The 13,552-nt window shown below is 45.0% G+C and overlaps 1 protein-coding gene across 2 annotated transcripts; it reads right to left on the minus strand.

The window, feature by feature from the left end:
• Window positions 1-1,246: 1,246 nt before the first annotated feature.
• Window positions 1,247-12,102, minus strand: mios (missing oocyte, meiosis regulator, homolog (Drosophila)). Of its 2 annotated transcripts, none has more exons than XM_076738300.1 (12): window positions 11,987-12,102; window positions 10,620-11,493; window positions 9,938-10,427; window positions 9,494-9,592; window positions 9,089-9,343; window positions 7,175-7,344; window positions 6,561-6,626; window positions 6,257-6,415; window positions 3,901-4,053; window positions 2,900-3,104; window positions 2,564-2,693; window positions 1,247-1,868 (listed from the first exon to the last, which is right to left on the minus strand). In XM_076738300.1, exons 2-12 carry the CDS (start codon window positions 11,436-11,438, stop codon window positions 1,778-1,780), a joined length of 2,637 nt encoding a protein of 878 aa, XP_076594415.1. In that variant the 5' UTR covers window positions 11,439-11,493; window positions 11,987-12,102; the 3' UTR covers window positions 1,247-1,777. The 2 variants fall into 2 exon arrangements, with proteins under 2 accessions (XP_076594415.1, XP_076594416.1); XM_076738301.1 differs by having other exon boundaries at window positions 9,494-9,588; window positions 9,934-10,427; window positions 11,987-12,063.
• Between the last annotated feature and the right edge of the window lie 1,450 nt (window positions 12,103-13,552).

The following is a 13,552-nucleotide window of genomic DNA, read 5'->3' on the forward strand; positions in this document are numbered from 1 at the left end:
AGGCTGTCTGTTCTCTCGCCCTCTCTTTGAGTCAATAGTGTTCCGGCAGCTGAGGTTCTTTATGAGGGGAACAATCTGGAGGGTCTTGTCAGAGTGCCGAGCAGCTGCTGTTTTCTGGCGAGCTTCTTTCATGGACCACAGGCCTGGAGTGGGCTGGTGAATACAGACGCGCCCTCCCACCCTCCTCCTCGTCACCCACCACCACCCCTACCTTCTCCAATTCCTCATCCTCGCCCCCAAAACCACCCCTCACACTGGAAGCCCTCCCGCACAATGCCAGATGAAGAGTGGCACAGAGGAACGTGAAGGGAGCAAGAGAGTGTTGTTCTAGGGAGCGAGCCTCCTCTCCGTCACCCGGGGTACCGTCCTTCAGCCCGAACAATGCTTTCATGAGGTGTGTGAAGACCCTTTCGCAAGACAAACACACACGTTAAACAGCATATTAAAACACAAGCCACGATACGCAGCCCACACATACTGGCACCTGTAATCACAACTTTTCAACCTGATGTGTGAATGAACATTATATATTTTTTATAGATAACAATCAAACCACAAGCCTGATACAGGTTGGACTGGAAGAGAGACACCTCTCCATCATGCTGGTCAAGTCTGCTGACAACATCAAGGACGATGACATGACGAGCCAGCCTACAGGAACACTGTCACAGCCGGCAGCATGGCGTAACGACCTGGAGCTGAAATGGTGGAGGTGGTCATGGACTTCCAGAAACACCCACCTTCACATTGGCCATTACCTTTACAGTGTCGAGGCGGTGGAGTACATTTCCGGGTACCATCATACCCAGCGATCTGTGCTATGAGACATCTTCATCTCATGTCATCAAGCCAGAGGATGCTCTTCCTCGGACCGCTCTGGAAGATCTCCACTAAGATTTTCACCCAGTTCTACAGAGCCACCTTCGAGTGTCCTCACCTCCTCCATCAATGTGCAGTACCATGCATCCTCTGCCCACACCAAACACAGCAGCATGCTAACAGCTTACTGATGCCAGAGCCGGACAGCGGGACCCGTCACTCACTCGCTGCCCCTTCAGAAAGCCTCCATCCAGGAGCAGGTTCGGCTCCATCAGCACCAGGACCACCAGACACCTGAACAGTTTTTCCCTAATGCCATCATTGGCCACCACCACCACATGCACTTCTATAGACAGGGTGTAGGGGACAGTATAACGTCTTACTGTGGAACCAACCGTCCTGCCAGGACTGTGCAACATGTACAAATGTAGCATAATGCAGCATATTTATTATTCTTAACTTACATATATACAATGCCAAGCAGTATATTTAACATAATGCAGCATAATTTATTATTCTTCACTGTAAGTAATTCTTATGTTAAACTTTTTAACTTAACCTTTTAACTTTTCCTGTATCTGTATCCTGTATCACCAAGTCAAATTCCTGTGAACATTTGTGATTCTAATACAGCAGAGTCTCTTTTTATTGCTCCTGAGTGGGATTTTCATTAGCAGAGCAGTGAGTTTGCATCTGCTCCCTTTCTGTCTTGATTCAGTTAGTGAGATCAGCAGCGCCCACCGCCTCCCTTCTTCATATAGGTCTCTGTTACAACGTCACACTCACTAGGCTATAACTTGACAGTCTGTCTTTCTGTTCGAGCAGCCACTCCAGAGAAGGACACTGCTGGCACCCCTTGTCCCTTGCCCAGTTGTCGGTGTGGCGGGTGCAGCGGCGAACCCACACTGGTTGGCTCTGGGCTGGTGTTTGGCTTCAGTTTCCGACAGGCGTCCCCTGTTTAGCTGCTGTCTGAAGGCACCAGGTTCCCCGTGGTGTCCAGCTGCATGCATTTACACGTGCAAGCTGACACTGGGCACTCTGTGTGGTCTCTGTAATGAACACATGCACGTCAATTAAAACAACAACATGTAAACAGGAAGAAATGCGTAAACAGATAATACAGAGGTCTGTGCATCCTGGCTACAAAAACACAGAAGGACATAGTAAGTGAGTGCACCTTCTGTTCATCAAAGTTTTGATTCTGAAACAAATATATATGTAAACTTTATTTGTTTAGCACCTTTCATACACAAAACATGCAGCCTGAAGTGCTTTTTAACAAAGGAATCACATTCAAGTGCTTCACTTAACACAGAATTAACTTAAAAACAGGGACAGAAAACGAAAGTAAAATAAACCTACTTGAAAATTAGAGTAAAAATAAGCTAAAAGTAGAAAAAAGCGAATGCATAATAAACCCACTGAATAGTAATGATGAAATAAAGAAGAGAGATCACAGAAGGCATAAAATCAAGTGAATCCAACATTTTAAAAGAAGTGCAGCAGTGCATCAGTGTGAGGCAAACAACAGTTTCAGCCAGTTAAAGGCTGAAGTGAAGAGATAAGTTTTTAGCCTTCTTTTAAAAATATTTATCGACCACTGATATTGAATTTTTTCATTTTACTGGTTATGAAACATTCTTTCTTTTTTCTTTTATTTTGCTTCAGAATCGAAAACTCCAATCAATCAAGTTCACATATATGCGAAAATGACTGCACATGTGCAACATCCTGCGAGTCCCACCTGAACCAGCTGAGAATGTGGCCGGCGTGGCCGCCGTGTCGACAGTTGTGGCACCAGGTGAACCAGTTGTTGAACTGAGCAAGTTTGTTCTCCCTTGTCAAGTCCACCTTCTCGTCCGACTTCCCTGTTCCTGCCAGAGGAGATTTATCCCTGAGTCAACATTAACAATCAACAAAATTTGACTATCAACATTGGTTGCTGAACTCCCGTCTGCCCCTAAATGCTGATCAAAGTCCAGACCTTCTCTCCTGCAAATGCTCAGTTAAGTATTTTGGACACCTGGTACTGGAAGTATCAGCTGAGATCTGTCTACACACTCTGCACAGGCCACTTTACCTGGGCAGTTAGACACAGGTGTACCCATGTTCATGAGGCAGAGGGCACAGCGTGGCAGCGGTTTCCTGCAGCCGGGGCAGCTGGTGACCTTCGACTTGGTTGGCGAGCCGCTGACCCCGTACTGGCTGAAGCCGCGGCCCTGGTGTGGCATCGCCGAGCAGCTGTAGGAGATGGACTTCCCACAGAAGTTGCAGCTCACAAACACCTGTCGCACAAGAGCAAACACAGAGGGCGGCTGATAAGACAGTGAACATGAAAGCAAAACCAACCAGTACGTGCTTAGCAGCTGTCTTATTTTCACTTTGAGGGGAGAGGGAGATAAGCATTAGATAAGAAATAATGCCAGCATGCTTAACTGTGAACACTGGAATGCCAGCGATGCAGTTAGGTAACACCACGTTTGGCTCGATAGGAAACAGTTTTTGGCTTGATAACAGGGTCTATTAAAGTACAGCGTCTTAACCCTTGGAACAGATTTCTCCAACGTGAACGGAGAAAACACAGATCACTAACTAGAACACGGGTTTTATGACGGGAACTGGAGAGCAGAGCTGTGAGTGTTATGAGCTTGGCTGATACTGATTGCTCGGCACAAGCTACATGTAATAAACAGGACAAGGGTTCTGTTTGTCATGGGGAAGTCATTTCTAAGACAGTAAACGAAGAAATCAAATTTCAGTCAGGAGTCACCGTGTCATTTGACCTCAAGACGCTGGAAAGTTTGACTGAGGTGCAAACGTTTCAGAGAGCTAACCACGAACACATCATGACAGCCATTATCAAACGCGAGTATTCATGGCTGCAAGTAATGAGTGTTTTCATTAATGATTAATCTGTTTCTTATTTTTCTACTGATTCTTTACTAATCTGTCAGGAAACAGTGAACGGCCATGACAATTTCCCAAAGAAGACGTCTTAAAACTTTCAGATTATAATGACAAGAAACACAGAAAAGCATCAAACCACCATTCTTCACCGATAAATCACTTTTTGCCTGTTACCTGGGCCAGCGGTTTGGAGCTGGGGTCCAGCTTGCTTCTGTGGATGTCAAACTCGGCCCGTTTGTGCCAGAATCTCCACGCGTCCAAAAGGTTGCGGTAGTTTTCGATCCAGCACTGGACTCGAGGGTCTTTCAACACGTCACCTGGGGAACCCTGTTGGAAGATTTTTTTTTTTTTTTTGGTCTCGCTTTGCATTTTCACTTCGGTTTACACACAAACCTGATTCAAGTCATTTGCATACTGACAGTTTACTGACAGTTTCCTGAAGTGTTCCTACGCCCATGTATTAATATCCTTTATCCACTCATGTGTTCACAAAGTGGTGAACCTCGCTCCATCCTCGCTCGTGAACGACTGAGCCTTTCCAGGATGCCCCTTTCATACCCAATCATGACACTCACCTGTTACCAATGAACCTGTTTACCTGTGGAATGTTCCAAACAGGTGTTTTTCGAGCATTCAACATCTTTCCCAGTTTTTGTTGCTCCTGTCCCAACTTGTTTGAAACGCATTGCTGCATCAGATTCAGAATAAGCAGATATTTACAAAAATCAATGAAGCTGATGAGCTCAAACATTAAGTATATTGTCTTTGTGCTGTTTTCAGTTGAGTTTATGTAAAAAAGGCAACAGCAAATGATCACATTCTGTTTTATATGTTTCATACGGCATCCCAGCTGTTTTTTTTTTGGTTTTTTTTTGGGCTATGGGGTTGTATCATGAGAAAATAAATAGCCGCAGTGTACTGGAACAAATAGCTTCTGGAAGTCTCACCCTTCCTGCCTCTTCATACTCCCATCCCTCTGGTGCAACGGGTACATGTTTATGTATATGTATGTGAGGAATATGAAATTCCTGCATAGGCGGTGGAGGCCTTGTGCACTGCAGTGCTGCATTCAGGAGCAGGTTGAAACAGGAAGAGCACAACCACAGCCGAACGAGCTGTTTCACAGCATGTTAGAAGGTTACAGAGATGTCTCACAATTGTATTTGCTTTAGTATTTCTTTATAGAAACAAGCGCGTAAGAGCGAACAATCCCAATGAGGTTTGCTCAAACAATTCCAAGGAAGGAACCGTGTTTAGAACAACAAGCTGTGACCTTCTTACAAACGAACAGACAAGTTTTAGCCTGTGGCTCGTTCTCTCTGAGGGTGCGATCAGAGCTTCCATCCTATGACCTGCGTTGCAGTTTTATGATGAGTTTGTTTCGCTTACTGTTTAAACCATTTTGCATTTTGAGGGGATTTACTGTAGCTTGTTGGTCTGCTCCCTGCACTTCAACAGTAAGAACCCCCGTGTGCAGCATGCACAGCACAGCACAAGCTCAAATGGCATTTTTCTTTCTCCTGCAATGCCACTTTTCTCTAACGTGGTTAATTGGCAGTGGTGTAACTAAACATAGTTGATCCATGATCCGTACAGACCTCACACACACAGACACACACACACACCGTAGGCTATGACTTCGGGTATTTTCAGTGGTCATCACAGAAATACATCATAAGACTGTGATGTTTATTGCAACGTCTCTGCCCGCCAGAGCAGCTTCGGTCTCTGCAGCAGCATTCAGCGCTGATAGGCTATTACTCGTGACGTGTAACCAATCATAGAGTGCTGTGGGCGGGACACTGAGCGAGTGGTGACTTCAGACAATGGATGTATTATAAGAGTACAATACATCCATATTATAATGCATCAATGCTACAGACAGAGAGAAGCTGCTCAGTCAAAGCACACCCACTGATTGAGATCAAGATCCCTTTTGCGAGAGAAAAAAACCCACATACAGCAAAAAAAAACAAAAAAACACCCAGACAGATACAGAACCACAAATGCATATAAAGCAAAAATAACATCCATACCAAACAGATTTGAAGGTAGAAGTTTAAAATCGTCTGTAAGGTGCAAAGTAATGGAAGGTGGTCTTCCCAAGTTCACTATATTCCTGGGAGGTAACTACAGTGAAACAGGCCTGAGAAGACAAATATTAAAGCAGGAGACCTTTAAGAACAAACATTACAACATTTTATGATGGGACACTTCTTTCATTTACATTAAGCGCATTGTATTTTCTATCTGTATTATTTTTCTCGTAGGTTTATTAGAGTTCAGTCTGCGCTGAATGACTGAAAGCAGCCTCAGTTTGTTTGCTTCTCTTCATGCGCGGACATTCAACTGTTATCTACGATAGATTTATTAAAAGTGAAACCTGTTTTCATCCTGGAGCCAACCATTTTTGTTGGCGGGCTGGATTTGGCTCACAAGCCGCTACTCCTTTCCAATCATAGTTGGCGTGAATGCGCAAAAAAACTACAAAAAAAAGATGAATTGGTGTAATTTTTCTGTGTTTGTGTACCTTCAGCATGCAGAAGCTGGCAGTCTGTACATCTCCAGTGCGGTCCACGTAGCTCTCCATGAGGTCTACGCCATCCTTAGTCAAACCCGTCAGCAGGACGCCCTCCAGGTTGCCCGCCTCCTTCATCTCATTGGTGAGCTTGTCGATGTATCGAGGCAGCTGCAGCCAAACACCCCCAGAGACATTTGATCAAATCAGAGGAGAATGCAGCTTAATCCTGCTCTGCAGAAACTCAACAGGAAATGCTGTTAGAGGGTTTGACACAGGACATAATCAGCTGAAGTCTGGCTTTGTGTCGTGTTACCTGGGCATCGCTGAGAAACATGCAGGCAAAGGCTACTCGGTCCCGCACAGCAACACTGCTCTCATACTGAAACACAAAGAATTTCATCCTCTTTCATGAAGAAATATTACGTATAAGTATGTTGTGCAATATTTTGAAGTTTTTCCACTCCTTGGCACATTTCTGCAGGGACACTTAATCAATTCTAAAAGCCGTGATGGCAGGAAAAAGTCGGTGGGACTGACTGAATGCTCTTATCATGGAGTCATCACTTCTGGCCAGGAAAAGGTCTAAAGAGATAAATAAATGTGACAGCGGCTGACGGCCAGAATCTGATGCAACCGCAGGAGGAGAAAGCAGAAACATTCACTGTCCTGGGCACAGGTTCATTTTCTGCTCATTGTTTTATGACTTACAGCACTGATTCCAGAAAAGCAAAACACGTCTCTTCCTGCGCACCTGAAGAGTGTTAACTACCTTTTCATCACCGTGTTAAGAATACATGGGGAGTGGGAACAAAATGCCTTTTGTTCAGACAGAGAAGAGTGCCAACTTTAACTTTTTTTCCCTTTTCACTAACTTTCCTTGTGTTTGCAATACCCCATGAAATTCCATGACAGCAATAGATCCATTACCAGCACACTGTCATAGGCTCCAGGCTCACTGGTGAGGAAGGCAAACATGACGCAAAGGTAGGGGTTCTTCAGCTGCAGCCTCAGAGAGCTGCACATCTCCCTCCACAGGGAGGACTTCTCGTCGGTGTAGCCTGACAGAGCCATGGCAACAACGTTCAGGTTCAGGTCACCTGTGAATGAGAAGTCAGACGAGGCGGTTTGTTTAATGTCTGCAGAGTGCAGCTGTGCGGTCTGTCCAGACTCATAATATATGAAATGAAGACTTTACTAGAAAGCATGAAGAGTGTTTTTTGGTGCAACAGAAGTTAGAGGGCTTCATCCCACGGTGCAACAACAATCACCAACAATATCAGCAGAACCAGCTTGTGGTGATGACAATGCTTCAAACATGGATGTTGCTGCAGAGGAGCTACAAACTGTAAAACGTGGATGCACGGAACATCTAAACGATCGGCATAGTTTCAAGGTGAACGCCCAAGATTAGTCACCCATTCAGTATTTGACTAAGTGTGAAATATGGTCACAATCTGTCTTCTGTTCCTGAGATACGGTGTTGAATCATGGCCACAACATTATGATGTCACAGTGCAGCTGACCTTTGTAGGTGCCTTGTGCCTTGTACGTGCTGGTGGGTGTATTTATTTGCCTTTGGACAGAGCCAGGCCTAGCTTCATGATAAGCTACGCTAAGTGTCTCACGGCTGTAGCTTCTTATTTTGCAGACAGATGTGACATTTTTGATCTTCTCATCTCTCTCTGCATAACAGCCAATAAGGATTTTTTCTAGAGTACTGAAGAGCACCTTCAACATTAAACTTATCGCTTTCTCTGCAAAAAAATCTTTCAGTTGGCCGTCAGGTTTCATCTGAGAGATCTTTAAAAAAAAAAAAAAAAAAACAGGCTGGGAACATGTCAAACAAAAATGACCCCATCACAAAAATGTTCGTATGTTTGTAGAAGTGCATCGATTGGAACTGGTGCATTAAGTCTGAGCTGCTGTTTGAGAGAAAACGCTGTAAGTGTCGAGATGGATGTGTTGTCGCTCCTTATCTAATGGATCACCCCATCAGTCATGCTCAGGAAACACTCATTAGAACACACAGCAGAAAAACGTTTGACCTACATTGGTGGAATTTTTCTTAGTCAAGGCGTGTGTCAACAACAGGCTTCTCTCTCCGTTTTCATTAAACCTCAGTGTGAAAAGCAGCTGATACACGACGAGCGCTGAGCGAAAAACAAGGTTCTCCTGCTGCTGCATTTCTCAAATTCCTCAAGACCTTCATTTCATTTGCTAAAAGGCTCTGAAAACAAAAACGGCCACTTCATGCTTGTCAAGACAGTGAAATAATATATTTACCACATTTTAAAGCAGCTTTCTGAATATGACGGCTGGTGTTTCAGGCTTTTATACTTGTAGCTTTACATTGTTTACAGACTTTGCTGTTGAAGTAGCGTGACACGACAACACGCATTAACACAGAGGGAGATAACTGTGAAACGCAGATCAATGATCTCAGTTAAGATGTAGTTTTGATCATTTAATCTGTTTAATTTTTTACTGTTATTGCTTCATTCTGAAACACTACATAATTTAATTTAGCCAAAAAAAGTAAAACAAATAAAGCCAAGCAGATTAGAGCTGAAAAAATTAGTGGAAAATTAACCTGCAACTGTTTTGATAATTTATTGATCATTCAAGTTGTTTTTCAAGCAAAAATGCCAAATATTTGATGGTTCCAGGTTGTCAAATGTGAGGATTTGTTGCTTTTCATGGTCTTAAATTAGATAGTAAATATCTGGGGGTTTTGGACTGTTGGTGGAGACTTTTCATGATGTTTTACAGACCAAACGATGAACTGATTTCACCCTCTCCCCCTGCTCACCCCCTCCCCTTCCACAGCGCTGCAGCACTCACCCTTCTCAGCGGTGGCTCCCTTGTTGAGGATCTGGATGGCCCGGCGGATGTCCAGGTTGAACAGGGCCACGGCGGCCGCCCGCTCCCACTCGCGCTCCTGCTCCAGCGACCGGAGGAATATCTCCACGTCGATGTCGGGCCCCCGGCTGATCCAGCCACAGAGCCGCAGGGCGAGGCAGCGCTCCTCGCTGAGGTACCGCGGCACATCTGTCTGCCGGTCTGAGCCGCTCCAGCACCGGCGGCTCTCTGTTGTGCCTGAGAAAAACGGGAAGACGTACAAAGACCGTTCAATAACTCACTAACACATATATTGATAATGTTTAGAAATATGTTTTAAAGAAAGCCTGATTCTTCTTCACAAACAGTATTTTGTCATGTTCTCAAGCGATGATTGGTGCGTCTTACCTGAACTGGTCTTTACAATGTTCTTGATACCGGAGTAGACCACAGACTGTTTGTTCCCCTGCAGTTTCAGCTCCATATCCTCTGCACACTGCTTCATATGTGATACTTGGATAGGAACTGTAACTGCTGCTGCAGTTCAAACAACATAATGACACAAAACAGGGCAGCTCGAGGGGCACAAGAACCACAATCACTACAGAAATTCTTTATATTACTCAAATTCAAGTTGACCAAAGCAGAAGGAAAACTAAAACTGAAGCTGATATTTGAACAATTTATGATAAAAACAAGAATAAATACTGACTGTAGAAGACAAACTTCCATATTCCCTGGCTATAACAATGTTTACTGTAGGTTCGTTAATGACTTTAAAAATAAAGAAAACAGTAAACAGGACCACCTCACCGCTCAGCAGGAATTTACACCCCTTAATCAAAAGGATATAGAACAGATCGTACCACAAAGACTTGAGCTGGGGATCGTTCCCTCCCGCCAGCAGGTGGTTTCTCCACACCTGGACGGTATCGTGTCCATACCTGGACTGAGCCCTCTGCCTCATCTTAGTGGCAATGTCTTTCTCAATCACGCTCTCCACCCCTTCAGCCCCGTCCTCCACACAGTCGTACAGGTGTCTGCCGCACGCCCACATCAACGAGGTGGTGGAGCTCCAGGCCAGTGAGATGCGCTCGAACACGGTGAAGTCGGTCATGACTCGGTTGGCTGCTGACACCACCACCATGCGGTTCTGAGAGGACGGGTGCCAGGCAAAGCTGCCGATCTGGCTTTCGCAGGGCTGCACGCTTCGCTCGATGATGGTGGGCTCCGTCTCATCGCCGATGGGTGTGGGAGTGTGTTGCATGTCATACAGGCGGATGATGTTGCTGTCACGTGTCAGGGTGGCCAGCAGGCCGGTACGGGTCGGACACCACGCCACCTAAAATGAGAAAGGAATACACCACCATCAGCTGCCAACTTTGAGCCTGTAAAATCTACTGGATTTAAAATTCACCAGCAAACTCCACCATCAGAAACCAAAAAATATCAATGATAATAATGATTCCATTCCAATTAACTGGAAAGAGCTTAAACATTTAGCTCATCTCCTCAAAAACAAACTGCATCACACCTTAGTGAGAGGCTTGGGCTGCTCAGTGAGAGTCAGCACAGGCTTCTCAAACTTCCTCAGATCCCAGATGGCCACCTGACCCTCAAAGAACGAGGCCACGCGGTCATGGAAGTGTGGGTCGACTGTCACCCCCTGGATGGCCTTGGTGTTGACGAACGTTTTCTGGCTTGTGTTCCTCAGGTCAAATATGGCGAGGTTCCTGTGCATGCCAGCCAGCAGCAGCTTTGGGTCCCGAAGCAGCCAGCAGAGGGACAGGCAGGCATCGTTCTGGCCTAGCTCGTACAACGGTTTGGTCACTACTGTGCTGGAGTCCAAGTCCACAGATGAGAGACGGATCTTCTCCACGGCTACACTGGCCTCTGGGGAAAACTTACTGCTAATGTCCCAGATGAGGACAGAGAAGTCTGCCCTGTGCTTGTCCAATCCAGCAGCCAGTAAGTTGCTGTCCACCGGGTTCCAGGCTAAAGTGTTGCATTGACGGGCGTGCTTTGGCACAAACTCTTTGCCCACCAGCTCTTTACATGCAGAGTTGTGGCTCTGACCCAGGCTAGTGAGCACCACTCGTCCATTAGCCTGACCCACAGCGAGCAAACACTCGGGCTCATGCTTTGGGTACCAGGCCACACATTTCATATACGGTGTGTCAGAGTTAATGGCCAGTAAAGTAGCAGCAGTTTCTTCAGAGAGGGGGAGAGTGCCAGCCTTGGTTTCTGCGCTGCCCACAGGTCCAATACGGTACAGTCCCAGCTCAGAGTCACAGATGACATAGCGGTCCGGGTGGTGCGGAGACCACAGGATGTCGGGCTTGGAGCCACTCATGATTCAGGGGCAGCGAAAAGGATCTCAAAGGAATCTGCACTCTACAATCTGGAAACTACATAAATTGACAGACATTAGGACATGAACAAATACTCGTGACACCACAGTGACATAACACACGTCGATTCAGTGACAAAGATGCACGTTTGTCAGTGAACGGCATTTGGAAATCCCACAAATATGCTAAATGTAACGTTAAAGCGTAAATTAGCTACGCGGTTGATGCATATCTGAGCGTTTCTGCTGTCGATTTCAAAGTTTGGGCTGAAAGAGTTAGCAACTTGATGCTAACTAGCTAGCCTGCAACGTATTTGTTTGAAATAAAGGAGCCACGTGCAGTAAGAGATGTAGATAGTTTGGGACATGCCAAAGTGTCACTGTAACGTTACTTCAAACTGAAGTTCCAGGTTTGTTGACATGCTAACTCATCTAAGCTAATGTTAATAAGTGAAGGGCGGGCTAAAACGCGACCGTTTAGCTCGCGCAGATTTAGGTAGCGGTCGAAAACATTTGCTAACACTTCATATCATCGATGCTGTGTTACTTACAAACACGTGGAGTCTTTACATGAGCAGGTAAATTACGATTTGAAATGCACGTGTCGGGAGGTTAACGCTGAATGTTGTGTGTTACACCAAAACACGTCCGTGATGTTAGCAGTGTCAGCTACTTAAAGTTCCGGTTAGGCTCAAAACATCCACGCAGGTTGCCACCAGAGGGTGCCCTAACCAAAGTGTAAAGAAAATACACAGAGAAGAAAACAACTAAGTGAATCCAACCCCTACCACACATACCACCAGGGTACAGAGTAGCAGATAATTTGAAAGCATTTTTAATTAGTGTAAGTTATTAAGTGGGTGAGAGGAGGAGGATGTTGGCCAAGCTGACACTGATCATGGACAACCCGTTCCATGAGGGGGGGGGGGGGGGGGGGGGGGGCTAAGCGGCTCCTTCAGGCTGGCAACAGCTGTCACAGTTTCACTCCAGCATCATTTAATGTGGCACTATGTTGATGGTGCTTTTCCCACTTTTGCGTCATAAACCTACTTTCTTTTTCTTTTCTTTTCTTTTTCTTTTCATTTCTTATAACCACTGTTATCAATGCTAACATAAGCTCACATTATCCACTACATCTGGTGCAATTTTTACTTTGTTGCATATATTTTGTTCTCAACTGTGAGTTGAGATAGTACTAACACTGGATTTCTTATCCATATTAGCAACAGTATTATGAACTGTACATATTGTACATATACATAGACTCGTGCAATTCATTATTTCTCAAGCGCAATTCAACATACGGCATTGGTAGTTTTTTCATAAGAACATTGGCGATAGCATTTCTATGAGCTGTAGTATTTTAGTGGCAATTAGTGTTTTATAATCTGTACATAATGTTCATGTAGATAATTTTTTATTTTTTATCCCATATCCTCCTTATCTTGACGCCTCTATGTCACTGTTTTTGCTTTTTAAATACTTTGCTGGCTCTAACGTCTTAATTTCCCCTTATCTTAATTAGTGTACAGAGATCGTCTGATTGACTGCATTCTTACAAGCAGGCTACTACTACTTTAAATAACAGCTGTGCTGTGAATGGGAATCATACTACAACTCCTCTGGTTTTCACATTAGTGGGCGACAGTGGAAATGTAAAACAATCTCATTTGGGACTTTTACGCACAGTATCCAAACAGTCTCCATGCGCAACGGCCCAAAACACAAAGCAGAGAGGCCAAATGAAAACTATTGACCCTCCAAACTGAAAATAACACGCAAAGGACTGCCCCTGTTTTATTGTTGGACACTTTCTTTTGATTATCAGTTATGTATATATCACTTTTCTTGTCCACGGGGCTCAGATTTAACTGATGATATTCCTGCAGGAACTTATTGTGTCAGCGAGCAGGAGAGTCAGGAAAACAAAATCTTCTCGGTCAGTCATGAAGCTCTGAACTGGACCAGCGCTGAAATGTTGGAGCGGCCCCAGAGCCCCCGACTACACACACAGCTCATCAGCTCATCCGATGGTCCTCAGTTTATCTCAGCCCGGTTTATAGGACCAGATTCCGCGGCGAAATGCCACCCAAAGAGCCACAGCTGACTGGACTACG

This window comes from Chaetodon auriga, chromosome 8, assembly GCF_051107435.1.
Source record: "Chaetodon auriga isolate fChaAug3 chromosome 8, fChaAug3.hap1, whole genome shotgun sequence".
Lineage (NCBI taxonomy): Eukaryota > Metazoa > Chordata > Actinopteri > Chaetodontiformes > Chaetodontidae > Chaetodon > Chaetodon auriga.

Coding starts and splice junctions, on each gene's coding strand:
- mios (XM_076738300.1), bottom strand. CDS start 11,438: ATGAGTGGCTCCAAGCCCGACATCCTGTGGTCTCCGCACCACCCGGAC. Junction 7,345..9,088: donor GGGAGCCACCGCTGAGAAGG/GTGAGTGCTGCA, acceptor TCTCATTCACAG/GTGACCTGAACCTGAACGTT. Junction 6,627..7,174: donor GAGCCTATGACAGTGTGCTG/GTAATGGATCTA, acceptor TTTGTGTTTCAG/TATGAGAGCAGTGTTGCTGT.